Source organism: Periophthalmus magnuspinnatus, chromosome 24 (assembly GCF_009829125.3).
Source record: "Periophthalmus magnuspinnatus isolate fPerMag1 chromosome 24, fPerMag1.2.pri, whole genome shotgun sequence".
NCBI lineage: Eukaryota > Metazoa > Chordata > Actinopteri > Gobiiformes > Gobiidae > Periophthalmus > Periophthalmus magnuspinnatus.
In genome coordinates, this window is record NC_047149.1 from 890,771 (window position 1) to 905,830 (window position 15,060).

General features: G+C 40.6%; 1 protein-coding gene across 1 annotated transcript in view; it reads right to left on the bottom strand.

Annotated features, from left to right (window-relative positions):
* Nucleotides 1-15,060, bottom strand: part of ppp2r5a (protein phosphatase 2, regulatory subunit B', alpha isoform) — a 62,129-nt gene that overhangs the window by 13,554 nt on the left and 33,515 nt on the right. The window contains exons 4-7 of the mRNA XM_055232089.1: nt 14,371-14,472; nt 14,195-14,287; nt 8,862-8,992; nt 6,504-6,563 (exon numbers count right to left, since the gene is read on the bottom strand). Coding sequence (XP_055088064.1) covers nt 6,504-6,563; nt 8,862-8,992; nt 14,195-14,287; nt 14,371-14,472 — 386 coding nt within the window. The remainder of the gene's footprint in view (nt 1-6,503; nt 6,564-8,861; nt 8,993-14,194; nt 14,288-14,370; nt 14,473-15,060) is intronic.

A 15,060-nucleotide genomic window follows, 5' to 3' on the forward strand; every position in this document is an offset into this window, starting at 1 on the left:
GAACAAATAGAGGAGGGGTTCGTCGGTGAAGGCCCACCAGCAAATGTGTAGTCTGAGAGGCCTGGACTGTCTGTTGCAAAGCCTCCAGTGCCGCCTCTCTAAAAAGTTCACCCGGAACCACAGGAAATCCTCTCAAGGTTCCCCTACATGTCTCCATCAAGGGAGATTGTGCTAACCAGACCTGCCAACGCGCCTGGGTCAGGACGGATAGCAGGCGGCCAAGCTCCCTTAACATAAAGGCAAATGCTTGAAGAGACATGTCGACCAAGCCTCGCGTAGGTGCATCGACACTAGAAGACTTTAATGAAGTCGCTAACCCCAACAATAAATGGGATAGGGAATTGCCAATACGACGCAGAGTCGTAAGCCTTGCACAGCAATTCGTTAGTAACCCGGCACTGACCATTGGGTCTCAGAGCCTCATCTGAGGCCACAATAAGGGAGGCCACAGCTGGTTCAATCCAGGCCAAATTTAGGCGCATCCTGCATGGCACCAAAAGCCTTTCATCAGACGTCAGTTTAGAAAACACTTTTGTCTCCGACCAGCAAGCACGTAGTTCCTTTCCTCCAATTGTAAACGTGCAAAAGCCACTGCATGGACTCAATGAGAGCTTTCATTCTACTGAGTTCTGATGTAAGGCTGTCCACCTTCGAGGATAATCCCCCAGAGCGATCCCCTTTGCTATGCTTATGTGGAATAGGGGAAGTGCCAACAGCAGAGCGCTTTCTCATCACCTTCTCACTCGCTGGCAACTGGATGTCCTGTATATCAGAGGGCGCCGAGGTCCCAGCCCCTCCAAACACAGCCAGGCAGTCAGTGCGCAGGGATCTGGGCATAATGCTGCAACTCATGCAAGCATTCTCTGTCAAACCTTCCCTAAGGTGGTCCACATCTAAACATAAGGGGCATAAATCATGTAAGCATATGGACTCCATCAAACCAAAGGTAGATCAGGTCGAGCAGAAAACGCCACTCTTGATCCGCCAACTGGGATAAAAAAATACCATGTTGAGCTGAAAACGCCACTTGTGGTAGGCTACAATTAAAATATATAACCCTACCAAACTTAAAGTGAACAGTAACCACAGCTGCTGTTAGTAAAATTAGAACATGGACATGAAGGCATGAAAAACGAGCTCAAGAACCAAACACGGTTCTAAAATAACAATGATAGTTCAGTCGAATGCGGCAACAACCAACACAAAGTCAAGCTGAACCGAAAACAGCAGCAAATACAAACCAACTCCACCAAACCCTGTATCACTTCCAACAAAAAAGAGAGAGACTACTTAGCTTAGTCTATCTTTGTGCTACCACCAAAGAAAAGGGAAAACAATTGTGATACAAAGCAGTATCCGCGGGTAGCCACGACACACTCAACCTAAGCGCAAGGAGAAAAAAGGGACTGTGCTTCCGGAGTCACATGACTGTATAGCGCCATGTGGGTCACCGGAAGGTCATATGTGAATTTGTTGTTATTAAATCTCAACCTGCGCATGTGCAAGAGTGATCATTCAATGCTTGAAGCACCGGCTCTGGCGATCAGAAAGGATGAAATAGAATGATAAACTTCAACATAGTGGGAGAGCGGCATCATCAATCTCAATTCAATATTCAATCAATCAATCAATATTTCCATTGTCATGTTGGAGATAAATGTTTACAGCCCATTGTAACTTTGCAGGGGGTGCTGCAAAGTCACAATGGGCCGATAGAATTTTAATCCACACATCATTTTGTAGAGCTCATCAAAATACACAAATGCTACATTGGGTTTGTTTGAATCAGAGGATTTTTACAGAAGTTACGGGAATCTTTATGCTTTTAATGCTTTTAATAATAATAATAATAATAATGGCTTACACTTGTAATGCGCTTCATGCCTCATCCAAAACGTTTCCTTAAGAGCTCATTATGACCACACCCTTATGTAAATTCTTTTAACAACTTTTGACCCCAGATATGTCCATGACAAGTTTTTGGCCATCTACATATTTAGATTCATAATGGCCACCTTCATGTTGGAGATAGGGTGTGGTCCCCATAGAATTTTTTGCTCAAAGTCACAAAGAATGAGTGTGTCAAATTTCATTGGAGTACAAGGGTCTGTGTACTAAATTGTATTTGTTTACGATATCCAAAATTTTTCGGCCCCATTTTAACTTTGCGGGGGGCACTGGAGAGGCATTTTTAAAGATACAAGTCTAATTCACACATTAAGTTCAGTCCAGTTCATCAAAATACACAAACGCTACATTGAGGCTTATGTAAATTCTTTTAACAACTTTTGCTGCCTGAGTTTGGAGTCCGTCGGAAAAAAAACTTTAGGACAAGTTTGTTAAAGTACAAGGTCTAGATTTTGGATGTTTCAACCAAGATGGCCAATGTCCTGTGTGGTTTAGGACAGAGCCATAATATACTTTTTTGTCCATCTCAAGATTCCCTACAATTGAAGCCAGAAGTTTACATACACTATATAAAAAGACACATATGCTTTTTCCCCCCCACTGTCTGACATGAAATCAGACTAAACTTTGTTCTGAAATGTGCATATCAATCCATGAACAAAAGCAAAAGACCTTCTAAGGATGCTGCTGAAGCTGGTAAGAGTGTGTCATTATCCACAGTGAAACGAGGACTGTATCGACATGGGCTGAAAGGACACCCTGCAGGAAGAAGCCATTACTCCAAAAGAAACATAAAAAAGCCAGATTACAGTTTGCAAATACACTTGGAGAAATGTCCTGTAGTCTGACAAAACTAAAATTGAACTGTTTGATAATGAGCATCATTACGTTTGGAGGAAAAAGGGGGAAGCTTGCAAGCCTGAGAACACCATTCCAACTGTGAAATACAGGTGTGGCAGCATCTTGTTGTGGGGTTGTTTTGCTGCAGGAGGGACTGGTGCAATTTATGGGCAGACCTGAAAAGGCCTGTGAGAGCAAGGCGGCCTACAAACTTGGCTCAGTTACACCAGTTCTGTCAGGAGGAATGGGCCAAATTCCTGTCAACTACTGTGAGATTTGACCCAAGTCATACAGTTTAAAGGCAATGGAACCAAATACTGATGAAATGTATGTAAACTTCTGACTTTGAGGAAAGTAATGAAAAATTTATTTAATCTGGCATTTAGCAAATAGAAATTATTTTATTAATCCTAACTGACCTAAAACAGGAAAAGTTTAGTCTGATTTCATGTCAGACAGTGAGAAAAAAAAAGCATAAGCATCTTTTCATATACATACATTGAAAAAATAGGCTCTGCCCCCTCGGATCTCGTAATGTGTTTTAATTTCCCAGAGGGCGCCACTGAGCCATCCTGCAATGTAGACTTGGTGACATTATGCAACTTCAATTTGAGTCAATCTCTAATTTTGTGACAAAAGTTTCAAAAGTATTGAGCATTTTTCTTTTTCTCAGGAGAATTTTACTTGTGTGGAAAAAATGTTTTTTCCATGTTTTACGCCTAAACGATAAAAGTTATCATGATAACACTTTGTCACATTGTTCCCAATTATGAAGAGCCTCTCTCTCTAAATTCTTTCATAAGTTCATGACAAATAGATTGGCTTTTATGAATGCGCTATAGAGCCATCTTAAAAGATAGCGCCCTAATTTGCATGTCATTATGTCCAGTTCAGAAATGTGCACACACGCTTCACTGTAAAAAATTCTATCTTTCATAAACATGGTTGGCTTTTGATGGATTCAAAATATATATTCAAGTTATATTATGTTATCTCACTGTTCATTTTAAAGGTACTGTAATGTAATGTTCACTCTTTATTTAGTCATTATATTCAACTATGTAAACTATGTAATCTGCACTAATGTTTGTTTTTGAGTCTTGCAGATACCTAATTAGTACCTAATTGGAGCCTAGGATAATTAGGGTTTCTCTACGTGCATGACCCCCAGTCATACCGTTTTTTAAAGCAAGACCTACTCACTCGTCTTGTCTCTCTCTTCCTCGGTATCCGTCAACCTTTAGACTCCAAAAGATATCGAGAGAGCCAGTCCTGGAAAAGGTCTCGAATGCTGTGGCCACAGTCTCTCCTGGGTCTCCGACATCCGCTGGAGTCCTCCGGTATATTGGGATCCGGCTCGAAGGACCAAGTATATAGGTAAAAAAGGTGAACCTATCAGCTTTGAATGACCTCAAAACCAACATTGCTCATGAAAGATAGAATTTTTTACAAAAATTGACATTTTGTTGAAAAAACACCATGTTCACGCCCAACATTTTATTTAAAAGTTAATTGATATTGTTTTATTGCACATGGGATTTGTGTCTTTTGGCCAAGTTTTAAGTGTTTTTGATGAAAACTGTTGGAGAAGACATCAAAAGATTATGATGAGTGTAGGGATGGGACGATATACTATAATATCGTTAATCGCGATAAAAAAGGTCCGCAATTAATCGTTCGTGGCATTTTTTTTAATTATTGATTATAATCGCCTTTACGGCACCACACTGCCTCATGTTTCCAGTTCCAATACAACGTTTAGATGTTAGTTCTGGTGTTTGCCCACTCTGTCATAGCAATGACACCTGTAGCTTCTGTGTTTATCTCTGTCTGAACTATATTCTGCCAGATATCAACAATAAACAAAGTCTGATTCGTAACGTTCCACAGGAACGTACCAGTGCGCACCTCAGCCGTGCGCACAAATGAGACGCTAATGTGTGCACATCTTAGATTTTTACCTACAATAATGCAAACTGCAGAATAAAACAACACCTTTTAAGCAATAGACAAATTAAGTCCAACTCATACAGCTGAATACAAATGTGCCAGAGCGCATGGTCCGAATGCGCACTATGCGCACAGAAGCAAAGCTAACGATTATATACGGTGTATTTTACCTACAATTAAGTCAATAGCAGAATAAACCACACTTACCGATAGAGAACAGCATCCAATCCATCAAAAAATAAGGTCCTTTACTTCTGAGTCCACTGTGGGATCTTTCCCTTTGCCATGAACCCCTCCAGGTCCGTGATGCCTCTAGTTTAACTTGTACAAACATCCACAGTGTCCTCGATCACGTTCTCCCTTTGTTTTGTCCGTTTCGTCATGTTTAAAACGCAAAACAACAGTGCGTAAAATGCGCCATTATGCACACATTTCTGCATCCACTCGTTTCCCAATTCACCAAAATGCCTTAATTAAAAAAAATTAAATGGTCGTCGACGGGCACTTGCGTCACTTCCAGCGCAACAAGGACTGGTCCATTTTGACAGCATGGCATTGAGGAGTACACATTTTCTTCCGGGTACGTCTGTTTGCGGAAAACCATGGCATGTGATACATCATCCTGTTCCGCTGCTCATTGGCTGTAACGGGAAAACGTCACTAAATGTGTGTGATGTAATTGGTTGATTCTACAAGGGGAAGAGTGGGGCGTAAACTTTCAGTCATCTGTAGCACTGATTCGCTGTCTGCGGCCTCAGTAACCTACAACCCCCACCTTACTGGCCAACACTGGTGTCAATCACAAGCGAACACGTGTGTTTAGCACTGGGGAACAAAGTTGGCGCTGTCAGAAGTTTATTATGCCTGAAATCGACAAAGGAAAGGCAAAGAAGTGACGGAGCAGATTTCATATTTGGAGTACTTTCCTGCAGCAGATTGGACATGGAGGATCTTATTTTGTGGACATAATTTCTTGACTGGATTATATTCTCTGGACCTTTACAGAACAAATGAGACCAACTTTGTGTGAATAGAACAATGGTAAGTGAAGTCCAGATTCACACTTTGTGACTTTTCTGTAAAAACGTCTTTCCTGTCAGCACTGTGGTGATTGCAGGTGAAAATGGTTTCCATATCCAGAAAGACGAGCGCCGCAGCTTTCATTTGATGTGTAGATTGTTTGTGTGGGTGACGCAGAAGTGTATGTACATTGCTATAAAGTTGTAAAGTAGGTTAATAATTATCGCGATAATATCGTTAATTGCCATTATTTTGGCCACGATAATCATGAGTCTAAAATTTTATATCGTCCCATCCCTAGATGAGTGACTTTGTTGATCCCAGGCTTGATCCAATATGGTTGACTTCCTGTAGGGTTTAGGGCGGGGCCATAATATAATTTTTTACATGCCCTGATGTGACCTATTTTTGATGCTATGTTTCATTTGTCTACGATGACATTTCTCTGGGCCGGGCTCGCATTGGTCCAATGTAAATTGATTTTTGAGGTGGCGCTACTGAGCCGTCTTTCAATATTTTTTCTCAAGGTTTTCAAAATTAGAGCTCACTGAACTCTAATTTTCGATACCACTTACTTGTCTATACATTACTGTTTACTGATTTTTGCGATTTTCCCTAAAATTTGCAAATACAATAGGGCTCTCACACATTCATGCTCAGGCCCTAATTATGTTGTGAAATGAGTCATCTAACCTGCCACATGCACTGGAAATATGTTATTTAGATATAAGTGGCATTCAAATGTGTCTCGTAAATCATAATATTCATTCATTCATAAAGCTTACCTGCCGAGGATTTCAAGTAGTTCAGCCACTCCATTAAAGCGCTCGGACTCATAGATGAACCTGCGGAAAAAATCATCAGATCATGGTGGAGAGAATAACTTGCTCCTCTGTATCTCTCCTTTTGTCTTTCTCTTTCTTCTCTGCACCTGTCCATCTCCCAATCCTCTGCACTTCTCCTCCCTTGCAACTTTCCTCCTCTGCACTTCTCCTTCTCCTCTTCTGCACCTCTCCTAATGTACCACTCCTTCTTTGCAGCTACTCCTGTCAATCTCATACTCTTCCACATCTCTCCTCCTCCTCTTCTGCATCTTTTCTTCTCTTCCTCTGCACCTTGCCACCTCCTCTGCACCTCAGCTCCTCCACTGTACATCTTCTCTGTACCTCTCCTCCACCCCTGCACCTCACCTTCTGTCCTCCTTCTCCTCTGCATCTCTCCTTCTGTCCATCTCTTTCTCCTCTGCACCTTTCCTCCTCCTATGCACCTCTCCAGCTCCTCCTCTGCACCTCCCCTCCTCCTGCAGGAACCTGGGGAGCACAGCCCTCTCCCCTCAGAGACAGATGGCACAAGTGGGAGTAGACCTCGACACCTGAAATGACAAGCTCCATCTGTCTGCTCTGCTTTATCCCCGAGGAGGAGAGTGGATTCTGGGGCAAACGGTGTATTTAAAGCAAGAAATCAAACTTATTACTACACTACAATAATCCAAAACTTGGGAAAAGACAAAGGGTTGGACTAAAACGGGTCAAGGTTGCAAAATCTCCAGCAGGCAAACCTACCTCCCCTATATACATACTCTACTGAAGACATAAATGTCTAATTAAAAAGCACTGTACTCGATTTATAGTGTGGTAAAAATATAAGAACAGAACCAATTCATTTTAAACGGTTTGCAGTGGTCCAAAGTTATTCCTCACTTATCTTACCTTTATTAACTCTCTGTTAACGGACCCTAACTCTGTGCATGAAATTGCTTCAACTCATTTGAACTTTTAGGATAGAAGAGCTATCAGAATCAGAAGTGCTCAACATTATAAACTCTGTTAATTCCTCAAAGACTAAACATATTTTTGGGATTGAAACTATTTTTTTAAAATAAAAAAAAACACCAAAAAACTCTTTTCTTTTGCCTGTTACACATCTTGTACACTTATCATGTCATATATATTCCATATACACATACATGCATATACATTCAAAATTCAATTCAAATACAGCAAAAGGTCACTGACAATAATTTAGATGTACAGTATTACTGTGAGTACCATGAAGCATTTTCAAATTGTAACAGAAAGAAAAACATACCAACAATGGTAAGGAAACAATAAGCATAAGGTGGAATCAACGCTGAAAGTGCAGTATGACTTATATTAAAACTGGCCTCCCTCTGTACAGACCAGACCATGTCTTTATATAAAAACTTAAATGTATAAATACTTTGGCATTGCTTTTGTTTTAAATGCAGGGCATTCCACAGTTTCACCCCACATACAGTCACACAAAAACTTTTGCGAGTGGTTCGATCATGAGGTAGAATAAAATTTCCATAGCCTCTCCAATTGTAAGTTCGCTATTTAAGAGAAAAAACTTTTGTACGTTACTTGGTAATAACTTATTGAAGGCTTTGAATTATATAATTACAGTGTTATATTTTACAAGATCGGGAATTTTTAATAGTTTGGACTGGATGAAAACTTTGTGAGTGTGATCTAGAAAACCAACATTGTGAATGATCCGCACTGCTCGTTTTTGCAATAAGAATAATTGGTTAATTGAGCATTGGTAATTGTTTCCCCATATTTCAACACAATTTGTGAAATATGGGAGAACCAGTGAGCAGTATAATGTACAGTAAATCATAATGTTCACCTATCTACATTGACCCGTTTAACTTTTTCACCAAAAAAATGCTGCTATGGTTTAAGTCATATCTATCTGATAGGAAGCAATCTGTGTCCATTTCTGGAATTAAGTCGCAGCATTCTGGGGCCTAATTTATTTCCATTTATATTAATGATTTACCCAATGTGTGTCGTAACCTCAATATTCAGATGTAAGCTGATGATGTAGTCCTTTTTACAAATTGCAAAAACCCACAGGAGGCTTCTCAAATTTTAACATCACCAATGACCCACATTCAAAACTAGGTCAAGGCCTCTTGTTTACAATTAAACACAAAGAAATCAGTCTGCATGATGCTCAGCAAGCGACCACCTGAACTTCAGCTGTCCTCCTTAAGGCCTCCCCTCAGACTGAGCATTTAGATCTTTGGCTAAAAAAGCTGGGTGACCACTGGGTTAGAGCCGCAGAAGCAGTGATGAAAAAATAAAGAAAGAAGATGCAGAAGGACAGTGACTCACCTGAGGAATATATTGTTGATCTGCTTGCGTATAAAAGCGCGAAGACCCAGGAATTTGCCGTAAATGCGATGTAGGATGGTCTTCAGGAAGTCCCTCTCTCTGGGGTCCTCACTGTGGAACGACTCCAATAACTGAAACAAAAACACAGCGCAAACTGGTACCAGGCTTATAATAACAAAAATGCATTACTCTCATACAGCGCTTTTCCACACACTCAAAGTCACTTTACAATTGTGTGTATTATTCATTCTCTCCACACTCGTTGGTGGTAAGATATTAGTGTAGTGAAAAGTGTTTTGTCCAATGACACAACAGTTTTGCCACTGGCACCCTACTGTGACAGCTGGTATTCCCTGAGGTCTCCCAACCAAGTACAAACCAGGCCCAGCCCTGCTTAGCTTCTGAAATCCAAATCTCAGTTTGGGAAAAAAAAAAAAAAAAAAAAAAAAAAAAAAAAAAAATGGTTCCGCGACACAACTCAAAGTTCAAATTCTCAAAAATTAAATACCGGTAACTTAGTTCCCTGAGGTACTTTGTACTTACAGTCTCATAACTTAGACACTCATTTTAGTAAATTCAAATAAAGCATTTACTCAAACACTTTTTTAACATTGTACTGGTTTCTGCTGTATGGACCCTTCTTTCTCAGGGGGCTGATAAAATTCTGTGGGCCACTTTTTTACTAAAAAGATTTCAGACTTCCCTCATTATTTAATGTGCATCATTATAAATAGTGCAGAATGGCCACAGGAGCTCTCCCTCAGACCACTTTACTGTCACAGCAATTAAAGGGACTTATCGGCCAGAGTTATGAAACGGCATTAATTCATTTAGCCCCAGAGCTCCAGGCAAGGTCAGTATTGATAAAGTGCATAGTCACTTTGTTTAGATACACACCAGGAAATAAATGGCCTAGTCCAATTTAAACTGATTTATCAAAATGCATGTAAAAACAGGCAATACGATTTAGGTGTTCTAGTTCAAATCTCCCAATGCGCATGCAAAGAAGCAAGGAAACTCAACACAGGTGTGTGAATGTGATGGATTTTTATCATATTGCAGGGACCAAAATCTGCACAAATGTTTACATTATGGGGACCTGCCTTGATATGGGGACAAAAATCTGGTCCCCATGATGCAAATCCTTTATTTTTAAATCAACAACATGATCTCAAGTTCATATATGGGTTCAAATAGGTTAAGATTAGGGTTTAGGTTAAGGTTAGGCAAATAGTGGCTATGGCTAAAGTTAGAATCAGTCACCAGGAAATTAATTTAAGTCAATGTAATGTCCTCAGAAAGAAAGTATGGACACCCAACATGTGTATGTGTGTATGTATGTGTGTGGGCATGTATGTGTGTGCGTGTATGTGTATATGTGGTGTGTGTGTGTGTGTGTGTGTGTGTGTGTGTGTGTGCGCGCTTGAAGTTGTGTGTGAAATCCACAGCTTTGCCCCCATCTCATCTCGTGGATAGCTTTGAGTAGCGTTTTCCTGCTGATTGGGGCTGGGTTGAGGAGGATGGACCGGGTGAGTACATTATGAAGCTGTTAGAAAGAGCCATGTTTCTGTGGGACATTCCGAGTAGAAGCACAGGCTTGTTCTGGCATAAACTGAACATGTCACAGGCCTCAGGGACTTCTGCCAGACTCTGAGAACATGTGCAGCAGAAAGAGCAGAGTCAGGCTACTACTATGTTTTTCTAAATAATTCTGACTTGGTTTGGTAAATGTTTATTGTAATTTTACATCAGCTAAGTGGCAGTTTGTGAAGAAAGGTTGAACAAAGTAAAAAATGGCAGGAAATAGCATGAAATAGCATTATAAAAGATATCCCTCTATTTAGATCACCAATATGCAAAATTCCATCCAAAATACATCAACAATGTAACACATTTCTCTGACATTAATCACTAATAAAAATAAATAAATAGGTGCTATCATCCATCCATCCATCCATTTTCTTCCGCTTATCCGGGGCCGGGTCGCGGGGGCAGCAGTCTAAGCAGGGACTCCCAGACTTCCCTCACCCCGGACACGTCCTCCAGCTCCTCCGGTGGGACCCCAAGGCGTTCCCAGGCCAGCCGAGAGACATAGTCCCTCCAGCGTGTCCTGGGTCTTCCCCGGGGCCTCCTCCCGGTGGGACATGCCCAGAACACCTCCCTAGGGAGGCGTCCAGGAGGCATCCTGAGCAGATGCCCGAGCCACCTCAGCTGGTTCCTCTCAACGTGTAGGAGCAGCGGCTCTACTCCGAGCTCCTCCCGTGTGACCGAGCTCCTCACCCTATCCCTAAGGGTGCTATCATATATTTGTTAAATAATAAGTATTTGTAAATTTTGTCCTCAATATTTTGATTATGTCCTCCTCTTGAGTGAGCCTGGTGATGGTTTATTAAAAACTGCAGGTTTCTAATATGTGATGTAACAATCTGATTTATCCCCTTTCTGAGGTCTGAATGCCCAGTAATCAATTAATTTTCCCCAAAGTGTGAATGAACTAAAATATAACTCTAGGTGTGTTTTAGTTATGGTAACATGTTTAAAGAGAGGGTATTTTACTTCTAACTTGAACACATATTTGAAATGCTATTTTCACCAAAAAACAACATATTAACAGTGCGCATGCCAGTGTGTAATGCAGCAGGTTTGTAGAGTTGCTGTGTACAGTTTTGTATCATGTTTTTGTATATTTATGGAGAATTGTCGTACCGGAGCATGGGTGACGTAGGCTTGTGGGCGGAGAATCTCCATTGTACAGAATCTTACAGCTACCTCTAAGGAGGGTTGGAATAGGGCCCGGGAGAGATCACTAAAATATTCCAACATGCATGGAAGATATCTAAAACCTCTTCAGGCATTTTTTTGATGAGGGAACAAAGTTCTAACATGGTAGAAAACAAACAAAAAACACTGATTTTGCATAATAGCTCCTCTGTAAAACCTCAAAAAGTAAATGTAGTACAAATGTCCTTTAAATTCTGGTTGCTGGAATGCCTATAGATATTCACATTTTGAAGAAAAGGCTCAATACCATTTTTTTTAAATTATCTTTTTAATTTAATAATAAAAAGAAAAATCATATCTGCTTTCATTTTGACATGTGATCTTAGATCCACTGTTGAACAAAACAGGAAAATCAAAATGTTGTCCTATATCTGTATTTACTTTTTTCTATATTTATACCTGTTCAAAGGAGTATCTGGATATGGATGGAGAAATAGAAATAGATCAATAGATAGAGAGAGATATAGACAGAGAGAATTAGAGAGAAATGGAGAGATAGAGATAGAGAGAAATAGAAAGATAGATTCCATATATACCAATGGTTGTAACAATAAGTATTTGTTTGCAAACTTATTGCCCAGAGCCACTGACTCAGCCACATTGAAGGATCAGAGTCAGAATGTTTAAAGAGAGCAAATGGTAATTCTTGTAGGACGAACACTATCCACAATTCTTTCATTAAAAGGCATTAAAAACACCCTTTGCAGCAGACCAAAAGGAGTCCCTGCCCACCAACCACTAAACTGAATGAGAACTGCACTGTGAAAAACCAATAAAAGGAAATAAATATTACAGCAAGCAAATACATGCATTTTGTACCCTCACAAAAAAAACTACAGTACTTCATGTAGTACTTTGACAGGGCGCTATATCAATAACACATTTGCCAAGTGCAGTAATGTCACACCCATTTCTACACAGGAAGCTGAAGACATAATGCAACAGTGAGACGCATGCCATTGTGTAGGACTAATACAACATACCGACTTTGTGGTATTGAAAACACGTGCACTGTCAACATGAAAAAAACTGCAGTACATCCTGAGGAGAAAGAGAAGCAGTCAGTATTGTGTGTGAGGAAGTAGCTCAGCTATTCCAAAACATATCAGGTAAAAACCGGTCCGAGACAGCATACCAGAGTCAAATACTACTCAAGCGGATGTAAAATGTAGTGTCCTAAAATGTAAATAATTACTCAAATAAAGTAAAGAAGTAGCAAAAATACTACTCTACCATAGACTGTATGAATGGACATAGCCGAGTCTCTAGTCTCGGTTCCAAATACGAAGTGATCATGGGCGCGTTTCTGGCTCCATTGACTCAAATTGGCTTTACAAAATGTCATTACCCTTCTCTCGGTAACTGCTGCAGTGAGCCTTGTTATTTTGGTCTTAAAAAGATCGCACTGACCCAGTCTACATGATCATGTCTACATGTGTTTTTATTTGACTGTTTTGTCCATAAATCAAGATATGAACATTAATAACAGACAACTCTTCTTCCCCCGAGGTCGCCCCCGCTACCGTTAGCAACAAATTAGATTGACAGCATTGCTATGTTAAGCGGTGCGGACTGGTTTCGTTTAGCTGTCAATCAAACTTGTTGCTAACGCTAGCGGGAAGGGGTGATATCTTCAACAGCCTTGCTCTGGACTGGCTCTTTGGTTGTTACGATACTCAGAGTTTTGAAGGTTACATGTCACCTGCACGATTTCACGGAAATATAAAGTTAAAACCATACTTTGTGACATTGTCCATGGATAAATCCTATGCCATACTGTGGAATATTTGGGCTAAAAGAACATCATTTCAACTCAATTTATTTTTGGAAAGCCCAAAATCACCGCAGTTGCCTCTTAGGGCTGAACATGAGAATTAATTTAACCAAGAGAAAGTTAGAAAATCAACAATGAAACAGAAACAGCCAAGCAAATTAATCAACAGAAAACAAGCAAATGGATAACTATCCCAGAGCGCCCCCTTTACTTAGACCCTCCTTCTCAGCAAAGACAACAAAGGAGAGGGAAATAATTTAATCGAGATTAAGAGTAACCACACTTTACTCACATTCAAGTCTTGCTACTGACATGAAATCAAAGTAACAGTAACCCTGGGCTCAGACTGCACGCGGGGCAGCTCCGCTCTGGTGGCCACGAGTATTCCGTATAGTAAAAAATACGAGAGAAGCTCAGATGGCACGTTGTCTGGTGGTGCCGGCGGAGGTGCCGCAGTGCTCCGTGTTATATCCGTTGTTTTCTATTTTTGCCGGACGCCAGAGCCACAAAGCCTTTCCCTTAATAAATAAATAGTTATTGCATGAATAAGTGGTCGCGCATGCAGCTTAAAGGCAGTGACTGCAACAGCACAGTCGAGACTCCGGTATGAATGTCACACTAAACCGGTCCAACACAGGAGTCGCAACTGGGCCAGATGCAGTCTGAATGAGGTGTTACCCTCTGTCCTCATCTAAAAATAGGACTATTTACTGTTTGTGACCAAGTTAGATTTTAAGTGAACTAAACTCATGTTATAAGTGACTTTTCTGAAACATACCTGCAGAACAAATCTTTGGTCGATGTAGCGTTTGGCAATGCTGGGCTGGAAATCAGGATTTTCCAGGAAACGTAGGAGGAACTCGTACACCAGCTAAGATGGAAAAACAAATCCCATGTATTACCAGGAGCACAGATGATGTTTGGAGAGATCACAGAACATATACTACTACGTACTTGCATGTGTGGCCAGGACACCTCCAGGGTGGGCTCGTCCTCCTCAGGGTCAAAGTCCGGGTTCTCACTGGGAGGAAGAGTCCGGAAGATGTTGGTGCAGATCTGAGAAAATGAGGACGATAATGAAGACCAAAGATAGCACAGCACATGGGCTTGCCAGTGGCTCGGGGTAAAGTGGGTGCCTCATAACCAGGAGAACGCTCTACAGATGCTTGCACTGTTTACAAAGGGTGGGGCCAGACTATTTTCTGCTTTTCTGTTGTCCCCCTTCTCCCCCATTCAGTCCTTTTTGACTTGAAACTAGTTATGGACAAAGTAGGCCCAAATATGTCTGAGAATAATTATTAAACAATGCTTGAGTCTCTGTGCTATCCACAAGGGAATTGCATACTATTACATTTGATTTTATTAATATATTTTTCTTACAAATTTGACACTTTTTCAAATCTTGACTGTCTTTTACCTATTTACTATTTTTATTGCTAAAGCTAACACCTCAAGCAGCTAAACCCAGACTGAGGGCTGTGTAATGAATCAGACTTTAGAGCCCGAGCACGAATGTATAGTAATGTAATAATATATAGACAAGTGGTATAGAAAATTAGAGTTCAGTGAGCTCTAACTTTGAGTAGCTCATTAGTGCCACCTCAAAAAATGATTTAAAAATGCACAAATGGGAACCCGGCCCAA